General features: G+C 39.6%; 1 protein-coding gene across 1 annotated transcript in view; it reads right to left on the bottom strand.

The window, feature by feature from the left end:
* Window positions 1-22,407, bottom strand: part of CNTNAP4 (contactin associated protein-like 4) — a gene marked incomplete at its 3' end in the record, with an annotated part of 332,294 nt that overhangs the window by 46,349 nt on the left and 263,538 nt on the right. The window contains exons 14-16 of the mRNA XM_015429079.1: window positions 15,396-15,552; window positions 10,077-10,204; window positions 5,248-5,418 (exon numbers count right to left, since the gene is read on the bottom strand). Coding sequence (XP_015284565.1) covers window positions 5,248-5,418; window positions 10,077-10,204; window positions 15,396-15,552 — 456 coding nt within the window. The remainder of the gene's footprint in view (window positions 1-5,247; window positions 5,419-10,076; window positions 10,205-15,395; window positions 15,553-22,407) is intronic.

The raw sequence follows: 22,407 nt of genomic DNA, 5'->3' as shown, positions 1-22,407 counted from the left end.
GCCGAAGCAGAGACACCACACCTCCCTCCCCTCCCATCAGAGTTATTGTGCTGGTGACCAGGCTGAGTGGAGGTGGCAACAGAGGAGCCCATAGCAAGGCAGGCCACGGCACTTTTGGCTCGTCTCCCTCTTCGACCTCCCTCCAGATGGGGCCCAGCTCTCCACAGTCCTTACATGATTGGGCGGCCGTTGAAGGGAGGTGTGAGTAGGCTGCGGCTGGAGTCTGGGGAGGAAGGCGGTGGTGCAGGCCAGGTGGGCTTGGGCCGGAGGGAGCCAGCAGGCCACGGCAAGGCCAGCTGGGCCCATCCTCCTGGCTCCCCACTGCCATTGGGTGAATTGGAAGGTAAAACGTGCGTGCTGCCTGCGGCTGGTGGAGGGTCCATCTCATCCAGCATCTCTGTGCAGACTGAGGGCGGGATGGTGGTGAGGGCCTCTGTGGGCAGTACCCCACAATGTATCCAGCCAATGCAGCCAGCGCGCTCTGAGTGACAGTTCTAGCTGCCAACTGATTTTGCTGCACATCAAATCTTGCCACCCCAAGTCTCTTTTATAATATAAGGAAGGATTTTGGTGGTGTTGTTAAATTATAAAATTCTTTCTTCAATAAAACAAAATGCATAAAAGTCCAAAGCTAGCTCCAGTGTAGTTGTTTGACAGAGTCTGAACTTCAAAAGCACTTCTAAAACCTGTTATTAGGATAGCTAAAAATGTCAATTAGTGAAACACTTTTAGATTTTAGGGTCTTCAGCACAGCCTCCCCAATCCACATGACTACTAGTCAAGTGTCCCGTCACTGAGCAAATCAACTTTCAGAAAGTCAGATTTGATTTCTGGGAAGAAGAGAATACGAGAAAGATCTGTGGTATTTGCCTCAATGGACTGCTGAATCTGCCACAGGAATGTGGCATCATTTTTGTGCCTTTTTAACTTTTAAAGTCACCACAGGGGTCCAATTCTGCTGGGTATCAGTGTGAGGGAACAAGGGGCTCCTGTCCTCCCTGTGCCATCTTCAAGAACCAAAACAGGTAACCATTTGGACTGCTGAAAATGATGCGGAAGGACAGCAACTTATCATCCTCTTGCACCACAGGCCCTGGAAGGATCAGGCCCCTGCAGCAATTTTAATAGTAAAAAATGCTAAAATGATATCGTGTCCCTTTGGTGGACTTGGGGATGTAGTATCATCTAGTTTGCCTCATTATATTGTCTGTAAATGCTTGCATTGTCAGTGTCATGTCCTGAAACTGTGAAATTGCCTGTGTCTTTCTCTGAACTTGCAATATGCATTTTTATGACATATTGGGGTGATAAAAATGCTCAATGTAATTGCAGACACAGGTTAAAAAAAACCCCTATAAGGGGATCTGAAAGGAACATACAAGGAAAGGAACACTATTAAACTTCTTACAAATACAAAAGGCTTTGTGAGGAAGCTTTCTGCTGTAGTGAACGGGTACCAACAAAAAAGTAAAGTGCAGTACAAAGAACTGTAGCCTAACATCTCTCTTTTAAACATTTTCACTTGGAACCCAGTCCTCCTATTTATGAACAGTGTTTACTCTTTATTCACATTCCAATATGTATGTAAACATTTGTTGTTGTTGTTCAGTTGCACAGTCGAGTCCGACTCTTTGTGACCCTATGGACCAGATCACACCAGGCCTTCCTGTCCTCCGCTGTCCTCTGAAGTTGGCTCAATTTCATGTTTGTACACAAAGGTAAAATATTCTAAATCCTAGAGTTCAGGACTTATCCTATGAGGTTCTGTAGGATTTGATCTTTTGCCAGGGTTAACTTAAATATTAGGCATCTAAATTATATTGTCCAAACAGTTCCTGACATTGTTATGATGATACTGTGACAAAGTAGCTTCACCACACAGTTTTATAAATGTTTTGAACATTTTAAATTCACATTAAATTAAATTATGTAGAGTGAAGATTAAGTTCTGTTACATGAAATTATTATCCAAGATTCTATGAGTTAGAAAGGAACTGGTCTAAAAGGAGTTAAATGGGTAGCCCTGCAAGACTCTTTTTAAAGGAAGACTCTTTTTAAAATCTTGGGGAAGGAAGGACAGTGAAAGAATGACAGCTGAAGAAGGTTAGCTGGGGGAAATGACAGAGTGTTCAGTGTAATAATAATAATAATAATAATCTTTCAATTTATTGATCGCTCAATCCTGCAGAGCTTGCTGGCTCTGAGCGATTTACAGTTACACATTTTTCACGAGGGACTAACAATGCAATGTGGGGTAAGGGAGGACAACATATATACATCTTCAATTGCACACATTCACCGCCGATGAGGGTTTCATTCAGATGCAGTGTACCCAGTGTACTGGGTAAGGTGGAAGAGAATTTGTTTTGAAGTCTAAGGAATTATATAAAAATGTTATTGTTGTCTATAACTTTGTATCCAGTAGTATGTATGAACAGTTCAGGATATGATACCATTTAATCTGAATTACTGATAAGTATTGTGATGAAGCTTGTATGTTTCCTGCTCAGGTTACAGAAAAGATTTGAATAATTTGGATCTTTTTTTTCCATAATACATTGGGTTGGATCCAGCTCAAACTGCCAAAATACCATATCCCCCTTCTAGCTGCAGACCCTCATGTTGTGGGAGGGGGGCAGGAAAGTTCCATTCAGTAAATAAAAAATTAGTCTGGATTCAACCCATTGTTTCTTCTTACAGAAACTGATTACAAGTATTTTGCTAACTTCCCATTCCTATCAGTCATGTACCTGGGGATTGTACAGAAACTGATTGGTCCCTAAATAAATCTCCAAGAACCATATAATGGAATAAAGAAGTTTTAAGAAGCCAAATGTAAAAAAATAAAAAAATGAAATAGTTTCACTGTTAACAACAATTTAATGTCAATAAATAATGACATAATGAGTTTCCAATCATTTTAGTGTATTATCATATTGAATAGTATCCTGAAGTTGACATATTCATCATTATTTGTCAACATTTCAAATTTTCAATCACATTATGTTAAGTGACTTTGTACAATTAATAAGCAGTCAAGATCTAATTGGCAATTTACATTCAGATGTATTAGAAATGGGTGTATGATCTATCTAAAAGGCCTCAAACAATAGCATCAATATTAAAGTGTTTTAAAATCTGTCTTTTAAGCACCAGATATATTAAACCTGAGTTTAATATCAGTTTTATTCATGCCAAATTTGAAATATGGACATGTTGAGATTCACATATCAAAGTCAGTAATTTTACTATCTTTTGTATCTATGGGATATACCTATAGAATATTTTGTATCACTTTAAAGTTTAACTGATCAAAATAGTGCTACAGACAAAAAAATCAAAATCATAATGTATCCAGCTGCCTTGTACAGAACAAAAAAGAAAATTATGACAACTCACACTTTTAGCAGCTATCAGAATTCACAAACTCATCACCATTGTGGCCTTTCAAGTATGGTCCTTTCAAGCCTTTCCTTTGATGTACCTTTCTGGTTTGAAGGTGGAGGATACATAAATTATGCCTTTTATTGGTTGACACATGAAAAGTTAGCACTTCTTGGTGCTCTGTGTTTTTTTCCTCCTTTCTCTTGATAATGTAACAAGGAAATGTGACTCTCTTTGGTTTTGACACCTCCTTGCTGAGAACAAGTAGGTAACCTGCATTAATAGCAGCCCAATGGAAGTAGCCAGGATTGGCTAGATCCCCCAAATTAGCATGTTCTAATTGGATGTTGGGAAGCCATTAGGTTTTATGACTGTAAATAGGATTGCTAGCATTTTGACTTAAAAGAGCAGGTAGCACAGCAATAACCTGGGGTGAGTGGAAGAGAGAGAAACAATAACTTAACGTTTTATTCTTATCAACCAAAGATGAATATTTCTTTACAAAGAAGCTGTAGCTGTTTCCTCAGTTTGAACAAAGCCAGAGTAGCTTTCTGAAATTAATCTTGGCTTGTTTAAAGATTTAAACATGGAACTAGCCTTATGTCACTTAAGTAAACTGTACTATCAAACAAAAGTAGTACATGAATTGTATCTGTATTGTCTGATTTATTGTTAACTTTCATATGATTCTTCTCTAGATCGGCTTTGTTTGAGGAGGATGGGGTTTTTTCTCATTGTTAAACAATTAGTTTAGTGCTATGGGAGGGTGGTTCAACTCTAGAGTTCAGATTGGTTAAGGAGTTAAATTGGTGGCAGCAGCTGAAGCACTCTGCAAGTAAACCAGTGCTGGGAAATAGCTGTACATTTGAACAGCCTGTTGTCTTATACTGATGTTATGGCTGTAGTAGAAAGGTGGGTTAACTGCTTTAATAAAACACAATTGTAACATAATACAGCAGAGTTCCAGAACAGTGTTATACAAGACATGTAATACAAAGCAAAGTGGCAAACATTACCTGTTTGTAAAGCACAAGTTGTTGCCTGAAACATTACAGTGAAAACATTAGAAAGAATGAACAATTAGAGACTAATCCTAAAATGACTTTCATGGGAGTGAGCCCAATTGAACAGAGCTGAGTAAGGGTCCAAGTAGGTTGGCTTAGGATAGCATTGGAAGTATTTTACTACAGAGGACTGAATCATTAAGGTTGCATTTCATTAAGGATTAAGCCTTCTACTGGGACAAGATCCTTTCCTCCAGCTTAAACCTGATTCAAGGGCTCCTTGCCCAGAGATTGAATACAACTTGGATGTGACAAATACATTGCTTGGATTCCCCCTTCCCCATTTCTAAAATAATCAAGTAGCTTACTTATGCAGATATCTTTTCCAGTTCCTGTCACTACTATTTATTTGCTGTGTCAGCCTTGAATTTTGAACACTGACATCCCATAAGGCTATCTTTATAACTTCAAAGTTGGCATGTGGAAGTACTAGAAAACTCAATGTACTGTTGTTCAAGGTTTCGTGACTCTCTGAGGGAACTGCATCAAGGTACTTTAATGTAAGCACCAGATGCCAGGTATGCAGACATCAGAGTCTAGGCAGATATTTGTTAGGTCCCTTGCATTCATCACAACTGGATAATTCTTAGACCTGCAGCCAGATAGGAATGGGTTACCTGGACTACATAAAAAAATAATGTTTCTAACTACTTGGCTGTGTTCTGCTGCTTTAATTTCCAGAACCACCCCACTAATTTTGTGCCATTTTAGGAATCCTTCCACTGTAAAGTTATGCAGAACGAATAATCAAAACACTTAAAACAAACGGACATAAAGATCTTAATTAAACAGGACTTACAGAGCAGTTCTATCCTTATGAAGTCTTTAATTCCCAGATTTTCTAAAAACACACCAGAGGAAGCTGTTGTCTTAAAGAAAAGTGACACATCTGCACTAAGTTCTCCATGAAAAGTGGGGAAATGAAGATAAGAGGCCTCAGTGTTGAAGGAGGCTGCATTCCAAAACTCTCCTAATTATAGACAAGAAAAAAAAGTTTCCACATTTGTTATAAAGTGAAAAAGTAAACTTTTATAGTTACTAACAAGATTATAGCTTCTGTGTCCCTCTGCTCTTACAACAATATATAGCCCTTCTGATCTGCATTAGTACTGCAATACATATATGAAGATAATCTGTCCATGTGTCCCGTCATTTCTGTTAATTTTGATGGAGAAGACAGATTCAGTGTGCATTCCTGCCAAGCTACCATATTTCATGCCATTGTACCGATACAGCTGTGAATACCACACCCTTCTCCCATTCTAAACACTTGGATCAGACCATCTGCTTCAGTGATGACTGCCTGCTTAGCTATGCTATATAAAAGATAGCCTATTTCCTATTTAGTAGGCATCTAATATTAGTGAACATTGATTGTCCTCATACATTTTTAATAGAATTCAGCCCCAAGGAGGATATGTTTGACACTGTGCACATTTAAATATACCTTGTTATTTCTGCTAAATCCTTACAGTTGTATCTGTCACTTTCATAAGCTCTACTGCTTTCTAAATCAAATTAGCCACTTAGTACCTTCCAGTGAATGCCAAATGCATTTTCTCCAGCTAATTCCATGATTTTCTAAAAAATGCAGCTTTCAGCATGAAACAGTACTTAAATTAGTAGTTAAAGACTGTCAACATCAGGTATAAAATATGAGATAGAACTTGGGCAATATTTAATAAAAAGGCAGAAGAAGCAATCATAACAGAAGAAAACAGAAAATAGTGCCAAACATGCTTCCATGTCCCCATATGAATTTAGGCCTCAATTTTTCTCAAACTTGGTTTTCGAAAGCCCTTCTGCACCTTCATACTGCCAGAGTAGTTCCATATATTATGATTGCTATTGGATATTCCTTCACTACACTATTGTTTCTCAAAGAGTAGATGTCATACCTTCATACCTGTTTCTTTAAACACTTGTGCAGCTAACAAATACTGCTCTAAGAACTGTGTATACATGTATAGTAGGGCAAAGCTGAAATTACAGTTTACAAACAGATTGCAGGTAGTTATTTACTAACATTCTTCATGCAAAGTATTAACAATGAAACAACCAACAAGATCTTGCCCATTTTTAGTTATCAATATATTGAATGCTACCAGCCCTTCTCTTATAAATAGAATGCAAAAAGGATTCTTTTGTCTCAAGCAGTGTCTCTGTCTGAACACAAAAGCCAAAAATTCTAACTTCTTACCTGCAGGGGAAAGCTGTCTTAGATTGTGCACCTGACAGCTATACAACACTCACATCGACTTTACCAGCAATTCTGATTAATATAAATTATAGGTAAAAAATCTCTGTGGTTTACAGACTGGAATATGTCTCTTACAGAAATATGTTCCTATCCAGGTGCATATGTTCTCATACTACTATGTGAGACATATTCTCTTATCTCTATAGCAATGGATAACATTTGGTTTACCCACTATCCCTACATAATGAACTGAGTGTATGAAAACCTCTCAATTTTAAACCAATTACACATTTTAAAGATGTCTTGGGCTGGAGACAGGCAATATTTTTTAAGATAGTAGAAAGAGATAGTTGAACTGCTGTCTATGGTGAGCATGTTCATTTCTTATGTCTCACTATGCTGTCTGGTCATACCAACTTTAAAGGTTTTTAACAAGTCAAATGCAGTATTTTACTTCTGATAGCTGCTGTTGTACTTTTGATTATGGAATTTTATAGCACTGCAACTGGGCCACACTGGTGATAGCTCTGTAGATGCTAGGGTCACAAGACCATCAGATAAAGCTAGTCACAAGACCATTGGATAAATCTGTCCACCCACAAAAGGATATATGACAACTAGAGGTGAGTTAAAATAGTATAGGATTATTCTGAGATTACAATGTAGATTATTCCAACAAAATTGGATCTCTTTATACTCTTTCATAGATAGATTAGATGGATTCAATGGTTCCTTTACATTAAGTGAGAAATAGGAATCTTACTCTAATGGGATGAATTGTTATCCAATTATTCACTTAGCAAAGGGAAATCACTAAATCCAACTAGAGTCTTCATTCTAAGGACCTATGTTTAAAATAAGAAGTGCTCCCAAACTTCCATAGAAGTCCAGCATTTTAATCTGTCTGTATGAAAAATGTTATTTAAGGTAGTTAGACTTTACTTTCCTATTTAAAAGAATGGAAGCAAAGAAGTCCAATTTACTATAAATAGCATTACATCCGTGTCTAAACCAATAAGAAATAATTTGCCATTTATATGCAACAAAACCATTTGCTTTCATGATTTCAAAGGCTCAGTAGAAAAATAACATTAATTAACTCATATTTTTTCTTGACAATTGGATATAAAATGCAAAGAGAAAAGGATACAAAGGAAACATGAGTCAGAAAAATTAGTGTTTCTGAATGCTGTCCAATCCTTTACAAAGAAGTCTTTCATTAAAACCTCATATCTGTACAAAGGAATTATGGTACTCCAGTGTTTGAATCACAACACAAATTTGTTTGTTTCTCATTTGCAAAAGTGCTATTATAAATACCATTATGTAATTAATCATAAACTTTCTACATGTAGAACTCCAGAGGGGATAAAAATGATGGTGGCAGTGAATAATTGGAACAGCACAGCTTGTTTTGGAAAACAAGTTGCAGTCTTTAGATTGCAGATCAACTGGCAAATTATTTCTGGCAAATCATTTTGCCAAAAGAGTGAAAACAAAGCAAAATCACATGTAACATTATGCTGTCAAGGAGCATGAAAGGATCATAATTTCTAAGTTCTGTTTTCCAAGATCATACAGCTGTCATCTACGATACTAAGAAAGTTCTATTCCACACCTTGTCCATTTTCCTCTATGTAAACGGAACATTATTTATTTCTGATGAGGATGATGTAAACTATTTGATCTTCCTTCCTATACCAGGACACATAGAATCCTAAAAACCAAGGGAAGGTTTTGTTTTTGAGTTCAAATTTGATTTGGCTATAATCCCAGGATATATATTATAGCAAATATTTAATGTTTCAATACTGTAAAATTATCAGAGTTTACTTAAGTTTGCCTGAAGAATTTCAATTGTGCTTTTGGCTTCTTCCAAAGCTGACATTACAGCCCTAGTTCTGACCTTCTGTTCTGGAATTTCCTCCCACTAACCAGTTTAGGATGGCAAGTTGTAACACTCACGTGAAATTAGGCAACAACAACAAAAGCAAGGGGAAAGGGGCAGAATAAGCTTGCCAGAGGACCCCACTTCCAAATAAGAAGTATTGTAGATGGAGGGAAAACAGCATGGTATAGCCTAAAATTATCAGATCTTAGATGCTAAGCAGGGTTGGTAATTGTATTTGGGAAGAGAGACCACCAAGGAAGACTCTGCAGAGGAAGGCAATGGTAAGCCACTTGTCCTTTCCACTTGCCTTGAAAGTCCCTTGCTGGGATCACCATAAATCAGTTGCAACTTAATAGCACTTTACAGATGCATACATACACACACATACAAATAAGATGTAAAACGTGTGAAAAGACTGGCTATTTAAATATTCTGTACTTTGGCAATACTGCTTCCTTAGTAGTAATCAAGAACAGGACAACAGTTATAATGCAGAGATATGTTTTGCACATTCCCTATTAAGGGAGAAAAAGGCATATAAAAGGCACTTATAAGAATACAGACAACATACACAGGCAACCAGAATTCAGTGAAAGCAAAAAAGAATTCCAAGTAGTAGTAATTAGAAGCTTCAGGACTATGTTTGAAACAGTATATTCAACTTTTTTAAAAATTGTAGGTGCTATGTAAGTTTTATCTTCATTTTTTAAATTTTTAAGCCAAATACAAGCCCAGCCCTCACGAGGAGGCAAACGCGGCCCCCACGAGGCATGCCTGGGTTGTCTCGTGCGGGGCCGGATTAGTCATGCTGAACACATGACCATGGAAACGTCTTCGGACAGTGCTGACTCTTCGGCTTTGAAACGGAGATGAGCACCGCAACCCTAGAGTCGGACTCAACTGGCTTTCAAGCAAGGGAACCTTTACCTTTACCTTTAACCACTCTTTATTTGTTCAAGGTATCCTATTTGCAAATTAATTATGGACTTTTATGGCCATTGCTCCAGTGTTCTGCAGTAAGTTACTGAAGGAGGTAAGGAGAACATTCTCTTTCCTGACTTTTACCAAGAGCCATAAAACAGCATTGTTTCCAAGAGCTTTAAAAGAAAACCCAAACAAAACCTACATCGTAATTGTGGAATAGGGGGCAGTTTGCTTTTGGTAGGACTATGGTGTATCATATGTAGGTATTTTCTTGATTTTTAAATACATTGTTTCATAAGTTTTCATGACTGATATGATTTTGGCCCATTTTGTATGGCATTGTCATGTCTTGTTTTGTTTTTTTCAGGAGGAAAGATGGGATATAAATATTTTACTTAATAAATACAGCAAATATGTTTTCTTTTGCTATTCAATCCACAGATGAGACAAATGCAAAAAAGCACTTTTAGTGTAATTAATTATTTTTTTTTAAAAAAAAATCCTTTGGCCTGACAAACGCTGGCTCAAATTAAGCCCTGAAGGTCCCATACTAACCACACTCCCATGGGCAGCATAGGACAGATGACACAATTGATAAAACTGAATTGCTTACTGTCACCCCGGCAAAGCAAAGGTCCAAGTTTGTACTCTGCTTCAGAATTTGGTCGATGTGTATCTGTGATGACCAGTTTTGTTACTGGAAGGTGGTCTTTATATGAAAGTAGTCCTGTGTCATTAGACCTAGAAGATGCAAACAAAGATGTTTTCAAATACTGCTTCATATGCTACATTTTTCTTCATCAGAAAAAGGAAAAGCTGCATTCTGAAGAGCAGATATTTATGTAAGTGGCATCACATTTACAGTACTGAAACCCTGTTTCTTACCAGCGTAAAAATTTATTATGTGCTAAAATAAAAATGCAGCAGCTAGGTTTCAAATTGCACTCAGTTTAGCTAAGTATGAAATTTTCAGCACTATTAGAAAACTAAATGGCCTCTTAAAATGGGTTAGAGTATTTGTCTATAAGAAATTATGACTTACTGAGAAACTTGTCCATGCCTAAGAAGAAGGTTTGATCTTTAATTGAGGGCATCATGTCCTCAGTTCCATGCCCAAAGCTCCCAGTGTTGTTGTTTTTATACTTCATTTACCAGGTATGTGGAGATCTGCTTTATATTAGAACCACAACATGAAGAGTGGAGGGGTTCCACAGCTAACACATCCCATGGAAAAATTATTGTTTAGGATATTTATATCCCTCCCAGGATAAGGAGCACTAGGTGTGCCTTTTTTAAATGACATCTATTAGTGTTATTGTTTGTTGTTATTTTATTGTATTTTAGATACATACATACATACATATTATTTTACCTGTATGGAATGTTTTATGAATGCTGTCACCCACTCTGAGCACTGCTATACAGGGGAGGGCAGGCTATAAATCAAATTAATAAATATTGGGATATTGGGACTTGCATGTTTGCCCTATTTATTTACTATTTATTTATTTATTTATTTCAATTTATATAAATCAAATTAATAAATATTGGGATATTGGGACTTGCATGTTTGCCCTATTTATTTATTTATTATTTATTAATTTCAATTTATATCCCACCTTGCTGGTGCAGATGCTATTTGAAAAAATAGCATCTGTCCAGTGTTGTCTTAGATTTGGGGGGGGGGAGAGCAAGGTGTGATGCTTGACAGTCTGAGAAAGCAATGTTAGCCGGGAATCACAGTGTGATCAAATGCCCCTTCAGGTGCATGATAAGCTCTGACTGATATGACTGATCATTCAATCCATTAAGAGATAGTAGTCTTCCTTTTACAACACCATATGTATACATATTTGACAGACCCCTTCCACTTCCCTCCCTCAAGGGCTAGATTTTCCCTTCATTTCTCTGGCCCTTCACTGACTGAGCAGCCCAGGTAACATATTCCTTTCTCCCCTGAAGAAACCTTGGCTGCCCCACCCTGTCAGTAAGATATATTTTGGCTATTTGCTCAGCCCAGGAACCAGAGGGAAGGAATAGGATCACCCTTTAATTGAAACCCTTGAAAATGTCACTTGAGACACTTTAAATGTATTTGTTTATTTTAAAAAAGGGGGGTTATTTAACTTCAAAGGGAAAGGTCAGGTGAAATCAGGGGTAGAAATTACTGAGGTAAAACTAGTACAAGCACAGACGTTTGTTCTTATGTATCAAGGTAATGAGAGGTTCTTAAATTATTCAGTTACTCAGATCTTTATATTGAGAGGTTTTTGTTCCAGTGTTTTCCCAAACACTCTAATTCACTTTATTTGAGTAATCACTGGCTCTTTTAGTGCCCAGATGGCTAGTACCCTCTTCCCAGTACCCTAACACCTTCTCTTGGAACACCAGTACTCTTCTTGAGTTGTTCACTGACTTTTAAGGTCTCCACAGGCAATTTCTAATCACACCAGACCAAGGAATTCTACACTCCTCACTCCTCAGAGATAACTCTCTCTGTTTGGAACAGAGAATCTTCTCTCTCTAGAAGCTATATCCCCTTTCCTTTGGCCTGAATGGGAGTCTTCTCTACTACTCAAACTTCCTCACCAAACTCTCCCCCAGTTGTCTGACTGTTCAAACTGCTCTCAGCTAATGCTGAATTCAGACTGCAATCAGTCAAGGTAGAAATCTGACTCTGTCAGCACTAAACCTTTTTTCTGTCAGGGCTATACTCAGACAGTCTCAGTACATGTCTCTTCTCAGTTAAGGCAAGAATCTGATTGAATCTCCTCAGCATGATCCAGCTCTCTCAAGACTTTTTTTTTGCTCAGCTGATGCTAACCAATCAGATTGCTTAGAGCAGCCCTGTCACTCAAGGTTCTCTGGTTCTGTGAAGAATTAACTCTTTACAGTCCTTTAGTTGTTGGTACAGCAATTCTAAGCCTCTTAAAAAGCACAGTCTGTCACAGTAACTTCAGGATAATTTTGTTTAGCTTTAGCCTTAGTAATCAGATTGATATTGGATGAAACAGCACACACTAGAATTTGAGAGAGGTCTCTAGCTTGAGAAATGGATGGTGTGCAGTGCATTACTTCTCTCAAATGGAGAGGCAAGTGTTAAGATCAGCCAGTGCCTATATTCTAGCAGGATATGGTGTTCAAAAGGAGACTGAGACTGGGAAGGGCAGCCATGAGGGAGCTAGAAAAGATCTTTAAGTGTAAGGATGTGTCATTGTCAACCAAAATCAAGATAATACATGCCACAGTATTCCCCATTACTATGTATGTGTGAAAGTTGGACAATGAAGAAAGCTAAAAGGAAGAAAGTTGATTCATTTGAAATGTGCTGTTGGAGAAGAGTTTTAGACTGCCAAAAAAATAAGTGGGTTCTAGATCAAATCAAGCCTGGGTTCTCTCCAGAAGTTAAAATGATCAAACTGAGTCTATTGTACTTTGGTCACAATATGAGAAGAACCATAGAAGAACCACGTTATGCAGGAACCATAGTCTGGGTTTAAGAAATGATGTGCTTCCTGAAAAAGACCATTAATATCTCCTATAGGTGCTCCAATGTTTTTTTTCCTGGACAACCCACCACAGTGACTGGGGAACAGCCACACTCTTCTGCCAGAAGAACAGTCTCCATAAAGTGGTTAATAAAGGTTCAAAGAGGCGGAGGTCCCTCAAGTAAGTCAAAAGAGATTACTGCTCTTAGAGAACAACATTCTGGTCAGAGGAATAGGGGGCAGATAGGAAAACCTCTGGTCTATAAACATAGGGTTTAAACACAATAAAATCTCAAGTCTGTGTGACCATTCAGTAACAAGTTCAAAAGTAGTAAAACATTTCTAACACTATCAAAGCAAAGTAAACCAGGGAAAATAACTCTCTGAGGCCCCGGTCACATGAGAGGTTTTGGGCCGGGAGAGGGACGGATCGGGGCTGCAGCAAACGGGCGTGATCCCACTGCAACATCTGGGAAGCGTTGTGTGCCTGTTCCCAATCCAGCCCTTCCACCCAAAACCCCGCAGCAAAAATGAACCACCTACCATGGTGGTTCGTCCGGGAAGGCCGCATCAAAGCCGGTTGTGCGATTGCCGGCGCGTCATTCCGCCGGCGCATCCCCGGCGCCTGGCCGAACTGTGAATGCTCACACATGCGCAGTTTGACAGGCTTCCCCTCCCGACAATAGCTTCCTCCCTGGCATCTGATTGTGCCGGGGAGCAATGGCGCCGCGGCTCAGGGGATCCATGGGATCCCGCCGCGGCGTCTCTACTTTGGTGCGGCTCTGATTTGCCGCACTTTGGCTGATGTTTTTCCTGCCGTGTGGCAGGGACCTGAATATCTCTACTGTTGTATAAAAGCAGATAAAAGCGGGGGTTCTTTTGTATCTCTCTCTCTCTCTCTCTCTCTGTGTGTGTGCAATTAAACCTCTACCAATCCTAACCGAAACTCACTTGTAAATATAATTTACATCCCCTGCCTGTTTGTTCAAATAAATTTAACTTCAATTTCAACTTTAAGTGTGCCTAGGTGCCTATTTCTGAAGGAGAATTCCTAGAAGAACGAACCCCCCTCAAGCACAGTTCCTAAGTTGGGGTAGGAGCCAACAAAGTATCCAACAGTAATAAGGTGGGACAATGGCATTATAATAAAATTTAGTTACCACATAAGAAGAGTGACACATTACCTAAAGGCTATACAGTTAACATATGGCGAAATGAAATAGACAGGGGAAGTGGAGGAAAAATCTGAGGCAATACAAGGGCAATTGTGTGATGGGAGTGCCAATTTGGTACAACAGGCATCCCCAAGATTGCCTCGGGGATGCGCAACCATTTTACAGAGTGCGCTCCCACCCAGAAATTCCTTTGAAATGTGCTACAGGGCCAATTCTGGTCAGAACTACCACAGCACAATGGTAGGAGGGGATCATGCCTTACTCCTCCTGAACCATTTTTCTGACCATAAACACCACTGGAGGTATTATTTGCCCAAGTGGGAGCTCAGTCTTTAAAATGGTAGTGTACCCCAGTGTGAACTTGGGGACACTAATCACATCTAGTTTGGCCTTGAGGATGGTAGCTAAAGCTCATGCTGCTTTCTGTCTTGAACCATCCTCTCTGGATCACCCAGCAGCAAGGCTTGTCATTGGCACTGTCAGGGGCCAAGAACAACATTGGAATGTTTCTGCTCACAGTGAAGCTCTATGTAAGACAAAGCTGTGGCCAGTTTCAACAGAGTGCTGTGTTTATGTTTTTCCATCCTTTTCTCCTCTTCTTCTCCCCACTGTAGACACAATTTGATGCCTATTTTAAAGATAATGGGACTGATGAAATAGGACATGAATGTGAATTTCTCTATGCATCATGTTCCTTATCCAACTGTCACAAACTCATCACAAGTGCAGGATGTTTTCAATGCTTTCTGCATTCCAATCTTTTGGACGAAGATTGTTTTGCTATAGAATAGAGGTATAGTCCAGAGCTATTACTATTATTGGTACTATTACAGTTCCAATGCATATTTGTGTGCCTAACCAAACCTTTTCTGACAAAACTATTCAAGATTTTCCACTGCTACAGGGAACAATTTGAAACTAAAATAGGACTTGACAACAAATGTACCCTTTAACAAACAGTATATCTAGGACTAATTTTCAAAGATGTGTCCATAAACTGTCAAATTCATACAAGCAAAATAAAGCATCTTGCTATAATTGCAACAGAACGTGAAGTTTAACACTTAAAATAGCTATTTAAGTAGGGATTAGAATATGGATTGAGAAAGTTAATTTTGAAGAATTTACTCTAAAGGTGGTTACATTATGAGGAGGTAGAGAAAATAGAAATGTTTGTGATATTCAGATAACTAGTAACAGTCAGAAATCATGATAACATATTTTAACATTTAACATGTAATGTTCAAAGGAAATAATGAAAAAGCTCACCATTCATTTCTGTCAGCATCACAGTTGCAGTCATGCTGAGAATCAATGCAGCTTCCTTGTATTCCACAAGCACATTTTTGAACATCTGGCGTGGAACCTCCCCAGTATGTCTGTGTCTCATTGATTTTTCCAATCCACCAGCTGAATGGAATCCCTTCTAGAAAGACATTAGAGAACACTGATGATCTTTGCAATTTCATGTTCCACCTGTTTCTCTTCAGTGCAAAAAAATTATTATAAACTAAAAAAAATGATCATTTTAAATTTTAAATAAAATGCTAGCTTTTTTTCCATTTTAATATTTTATTATCATGAAGCAAATGACTGTCAAGGTTTTTGCTTATAATACAGGAAAGAGAGAACCAGTACTTTCTAAGCCAGCCAGGCATGATATTAGAATCATTTATCTTAAACAGACTACTTATAAGATAGCAAATATAAAAAAGAGATGCCCTCACCCCAAACACCTCAGGTAATTTAAAATGTAAAGGAAGCTCAATAGAATATCATGGAGCGACTAGGGAGAAAATGAGAAGAGCATCTTGTACTAAAAACACATCTCTTCCATATGCTAAACATCTGGAATAATTTTGTGCTGGTAGAATGAGAAATGTTAGCAGTAAATATCATGCAAGGAAGTATATGCAATCCTCAGTGAGGGAGGAACCATGTTAATTACTGCACTCCATAAGAGGTTTGTTGTATCCAGTGACAGAAAGCAACTTCTTACAGCCAACCTTCTCCTCGGTACCATTCACAGTTAGATAGAGATCTGGATATCTCCTTAATGCTACAGGACTGTACATAAGGCAAAAGATGCTGCCAACTAAGCAGAGCAGTAAATGCACAAAATATACAGAGAAGGGTAATTACTAAAAGATCTGAAGCATGAAGATAATCCATTTTAAAGAAGAAGGAAGGAGAGGAGAAATTTGCAAAGAATGCAAAACTCAAGGCACCAGAGGAAAATAATGTAGTGTTAAACTGTATGGCAAGACATAGCTGGATTCTGCTTTTATTTGCTAGGAACAGGGGTCTTTTGGGGCTGGAGTGTGCTGGAGCACCGCTCCAGCAGCCCATGAGCCCACACAAATGGTGGCTTGGCAAGCCCCATCCCCAGCTCCCTGCACCAAAGTGCTGGGGCTGGAGGGAGGCCCGACGAGCCCCGCCGCTGTCCCCCAGGCCTGCACCAAAGCGCTGGGATTGGGGGCAGGCCTGGAGAGTCCCACAGCTGGGTGTCCCGTGCCCGCGCCAGAACGCTGGGGCTAGGGGCAGGCCCAAAAAACCCTGCAGCTGGGTGTCCCGGGCCCGCACCGGAGCGCTGGGGCTGGGAGAAGCTCGGAGATCCCTGCAGCCGGGTTTCCCGGGACTGTGCTGGGGCTGGGGGAAGCCCAGAGATCCCTCAGTCAGGTCCCCTGGGCCCACACAGGGGTGCTGGGGCTGGGGAAGCCCGGAGATCCCCGCAGCCAGGTCCCCCGGGCCTGTGCAGGAGTGCTGAGGCCAGGGGCAGGCCTCAAAAGCCCCGCAGCCAGGTTCCCCAGGCCCACACAAGAATTTATGAAGACCTAGATCTGAGTCCAGCAGCACCTTATAGACCAACAAGATTTTCAATGCATAAGCTTTTGGGAGTCAAAGCTCTATTCATCAGATGTCCATCTGCCAAAGTGAGCTTTGAATAGTGAAAGCACATCTTGTTGTCTCTAAAGTGCTACTGGCCCCAAAACTAGCTCATCTACTGCAGACCAACATGGCTGACCTCTGAAACTATCTTCATGAATTTATGAAGTTGTAATCCTCAGATGACTAGTTCTTACACAAATGAACGATCCTAGAACAGGGATGAATCAAATCTTTGAAATGTAATCCAGTTTGCATTTTTATAAACCAAGGTCGTAACTAGTCCTCTTCTGTGGAGAAAGCAAACCAAGATTGTTTTAAATCTGAAAATCTGAACTAGCTGTTCTATATGGTAATATGGACCTGTAATAAAACCTGTAATAAATGGCTGCGAGAGTTGGACTATAAGGAAGGCCGAGCGCCGAAGAATAGATTCTTTTGAACTATGGTGCTGGAGAAGACTCTTGAGAGTCCCTTGGACTGCAAGAAGATCAAATCAGTCAACCCTAAAAGAAATCAACCCTGGAAGGCCAGATAATGAAACTGAAGCTCAAATACTTTGGCCACCAAATGAGAAGGGAGAAGACCCTGATGCTGGGAAAGATTGAAGGTCAAAGAAGACAGGGATGGCATAGGATGAGATGGTTAGACAGTGTCATAGATGCAACGAACATGAAATTGAGTAAACCTCAGAGGACGGCAGAAGACAGGAAGGTCTGGCGTGATCTGGTCCATGGGGTTGCGAAGAGTCGGACTCGATCGTGCGACTGAACAACAACAACAAAAATAAAACTTTAACAAGCTGTATTTCATTTTAAGGTGTTGTGGACCAGCCAGCTGCCACCTCCTCCTTCTCAGAGGAATTGTAAGAATTGGGCCCAAACTAATAGAATACCCACCTGAGCAGCTGGATCCAGCCATAGACCCAATGGAGGAAGCACTGGGAAGCCAGAATATTTCCCAGGCATGGCCAGACTGCTCAGTCTTCCAGGAGAAGATGCCACAGAAGCCAGTGTCTCCATCTCCTTTAGCCTCTCCCAAACCAGCAGAGCATAGAAGGAGGAGAGAGTGCTTGCCAGCTACTCAGATAAAGTGCTCCACTAATTGCTCAGCAACAGTCAGTGTTAATTCCTGGAGCTGAGTCCTTGCAAGACCAGGACTGACCAGCTGATAGGGAAAGAGTAAAGACCTGTACCTGTAGGAAAGTGAATGCAACTGTAAGGAGTGACACCTGGTCTTGGGCGGTGAGTCAGCAAAGGAGGCAGATAAAAGAAACACACTGAGCAAAGATTGGTGTGGAAATAACTTTGCTTGTCATACCTCTATGAAGCTGGCCTGCTTAGCCTGCTTAGCAAACAAAGCTCTACCCTGAGGTTGCCTTGTACCTTATTGCTAGTAACCAGTGCTTGCTCCTACAGCCTGGGACCCAGACCTTGCATCCTGCATCAGTTCCCTAGCCCTGGAACTGAACCCTTGACCATCTTTACCCTGACCCTTGAACTGGACCTGTGAACTCTGACTCGAGACTTGTTTGTAGACCTTGCTTCTGTACCTATTTTTGTGCTTATTGTTACTGTATTTGTGTATCCTGGAAACCCTGGGCTTAGCCCTGAATGTGATATAATGACACACAGGTTTAAAGTAGTGTAGAGCCTAGGTGAAAAAGATGTCATCTCTCTGTTATGATTCCCTATAAGAAATAATTAATGCAATAACCTTCTGCTTTCAGTTTCACCTATAATACTCCTGCTATGAAGCTGGTTAATAGTTTTCTATGTGTTCTTGAAGAAATGCATCTTAATATTTCTAGTTCATTTGTTTAGATGAACTTGATCAGGATTTAAGCATCACCATACAGTGATATTTCTGGCTCTGATGCCTAAGGCTTTATTTTATCTGCTTTAGAACCACAGAAAAAGTTCAAAATAGTATTCATTAGGGCTTTTAGATGAATTCACCAAGTTAACAGAAAACCTGAAGTGTTGTTTATATATTGATGTGAGATCAGTAATACTATTAAAGGATTATAATGTAGCAGTGATTAGCCAGAGCTCTGCTTTGTTCCTGAATACCAATAATCAGATGAAAGGCAAATGATAGATCTGATACAACCCCTGAGAAAATAAGTGAAAATACTGACTATGCAAAAATAGTAGCCTGTGATTTCTGGAGGGTTTTTTTTTTTTTTAAATGATGCTCTTCATATAGAAACTGATGTTCTTCATATAGAAACTGAGGGAGCAATCCCAAGAAGCTTCACTTCATAAGTTCCATGTTATTATATTTATTTATTTATTTATAATTCGATTTATATCCTGCCCTCCCCTAAGGCTCAGGGCGGCTAACAATTTGGGCAAAAGTCATAATTAAAACAATTAAAAACAAGATAAAAATATAACAATAATACAACAAAGTGCTGGTGCTCTGATGTTGCCAGTTCCAAGGTGGGTTCCGGTAGGGTAGATCAGGACCAATGACGTAAGTTCCAAAGCGGCAGATAACCAGTCTTCTTCCCAGGGCCTGCTTGCACCCTGATGGTGTCTCCGCCAATTTTCGGCGGTGGTGCATTGGTGGAACAGTAGCGGTGGTGGCTCCTACTCAAAAGCCTGGCAGAAGAGCTCCGTCTTGCAGACCCTGCGGAACTGTGCAAGATCCCACAGGGTCCGGATCTCCTCCGGGAGCTCATTCCACCAGGTAGGAGCTGCCACCAAAAAGGCCCTGGCCCTAGTCTCGGTGAATTTGATGTCTCTGAGGCCTGGGGTAGTCAAAAGATATTGGCCTTCCAACCGTAGTGCCCTTGGGGGAACATATGGGGAAAGGCAGTCCCTTAGGTATGCCGGACCCTGACCATAAAGGGCTTTAAAGGTAAGAACCAGCACTTGTCACAAACCCAATTCATGTATGTCACAAACCCAATTCAAACAATCCACCGGGTGCTGACTTCCTTTTTTAATATATCTGGCCTGCAGATTAATCATTCCAAATCAGAAATCTACCCGATAAATCATGAACAAACCACTATAGTAAGAATTAAAAGAAACTTAATCTTCCAATGGATTACAACACACTGGAGACACCTAGGAGTGTACATCCTACTAAAACTCAAAGAGCTGACAACTCAAAACTTTCACAAAATATATGAAAATATTAAAATAGAGATCTCAAAATGGAACACACTCCGACTGACTTTGGTCGATAGGATTCACCTAATCAAGAGCTTCATCTTACCAAAATTCCTTTTCCTATTCCGAACTCTGCCCATCACTATTAACAACAAAGATCTGCTTATATGGCAGAATTCCCTGACAAGATTTCTGTGAGAGGGGGAAAAATCTAGGATAAGTCAAAATATGCTTTACAGACCATCAAGTTTAGGAGGTCTTGATCTACCTTCACTAAGATGTTACTACCAAGCAACAGTATTGTCTCAAGTAATTCAAATGTTACAAACAAGTCACCAGACACCTTGGATGCAAATTAAAGAGTCTTATACTACACCTTTTAACCTAAAAGAAGTTTTTTGGATGAAGCCAAACCTTAGACCAAAAAACATTAAAAATAACATCCTATTAAATTCAGCAATCAAATAATGGGATCAAAAAAAGAGGCTTCTTCCAAACGGGATTTCTCAACTCTCATCATATACGCATCAAAGCTGGTTTCCTCCTGGAATGAACGAGAATAAGTTCATGGTCTGGACAAAAGGACACATAAACCGGCCTGTCAACCTCATTCACCAAGGGAAAATATATGACAGTTTTTTTGATCAAATTTTGGGATCACAGATGCCTTGGTACCAATATCTCCAACTAAAAAATCTAACGGAAATGTTAGCAGAGAGAGGGACATTCCTGAGAGAACTGACCCCACTAGAAAAAATAATTAAAGGTTACTCAAGCTCACCAAGGGGGACATTCTCCAAATTCTATAAAATAATAGTATTGATGGAAAATCAAATGAAACTAAAACATTAATTGAGATGGGAAGAAGAACTGAATATGCATTGGCAGAAATCAGATTGGGACGTGGTTTGGTCCTTCCCAGCAAATAGCTCCACAATATATAACATACGCTTACAGAACTTAATCTCCAGATGGTATATGACACCAAAACAATTACATAAAATCAACAAAAAAAATGACCCATCATGTTGGAAGAAATGTGGGCAAGAGGACTCTTATTTACACTCTTGGTGGAGCTGCCCAAGGATTCTTAAGTTTTGGATGGAAGTGTCAATGAGTAAAAATGAGATAACCTCACAGAAGATCTCCTGCAATCTGGAAATTGTAATAATGAAAAAATGGGATGATACAGTAAGAGATGAGGCGAAAGAAATTACCGCAACATTGCTTGCAACTGTGAAATTAGCAATAGCTGCAGCATGGAAAACACCACATCCTCCGACTCTCAAAGCATGGGAAGAGTTCATAATGGCAAAAATAATGGACCAGAATAATAGTGTGCAAACGTAAATCACTAAGTCACATGCAAAATTTACGCGAAAATGGGAACCGGTAATAGATTACCTGACAACACATGAAATAATCCCATCTAACCCACAGTATCATAATTGGTTATTTGTCTGAACACATCATCAAACAATAAAGAAGACCAAAAGGCAAACTAACACACTTAGTACAATCTACCCAATATGAATCCCAGTTTCTGGCACTTTAGTGATAAACTAGATAGCTTTTTGTAAACTGTTATGATAGTTGGTAGAGTCATTTGGGTGACTATGTAGGTCGCATAATTGTAAGCTTGTAACACTTGATTTATATGTGTATTTTTTGTATTTATAAAATAAATAATTTTTTAAAAAAAGACCTCAGAAGCTAAGCAGGGCCCATGTGGAGGCAGGCAATAGCAAACCAGCTCCAAACATCTGCTACCTTGACAGCAAAAAAAAAAAAAAAAAAAAAACCATCACCCCACTCGGGACACCACTCGTGTTCTGAGCAGGCACTTGGGAGGGCTTCTGTTCTCCATTTTGAAGCCCAACAGCTGACCATCCCATATATCTACAAGGCATTTTTGGGGAGCTAGGAGTCTGCCTTTGTACTAACTTTTACTAACACTAGCCAAAGCATCAAAAAAATAGTGATTGCAAGCTTCATCAGACTGGATGTTAAGAAACACACTACTACTCCCTACCCCCTGGAAGGTACCCCCATCCTCCATTGTTTCCAAAGGACTAAAGTCAAACCAGAGAATCTCTGCAGTAGAAACTGAAGGTGGGGGCCATTTTTTGTGGGTCCAGCCGAACCAATGCACTGTACAGAGTAACCAGCAGTACAAGTACAATCACAGAGATTGCACTGGTGCTGGCAAGGCAGGATATAATAAATTGAAAGTAATAAATAAATAAATAAATAAATAGAGAGCCTAGCAGAAC

Source organism: Gekko japonicus, unplaced genomic scaffold, assembly GCF_001447785.1.
Source record: "Gekko japonicus isolate JY-2015 unplaced genomic scaffold, Gekko_japonicus_V1.1 scaffold1733, whole genome shotgun sequence".
Lineage (NCBI taxonomy): Eukaryota > Metazoa > Chordata > Lepidosauria > Squamata > Gekkonidae > Gekko > Gekko japonicus.
Note: the sequence above shows the minus strand (reverse complement) of the source record. Positions and strands in the feature narration are given on the sequence as shown.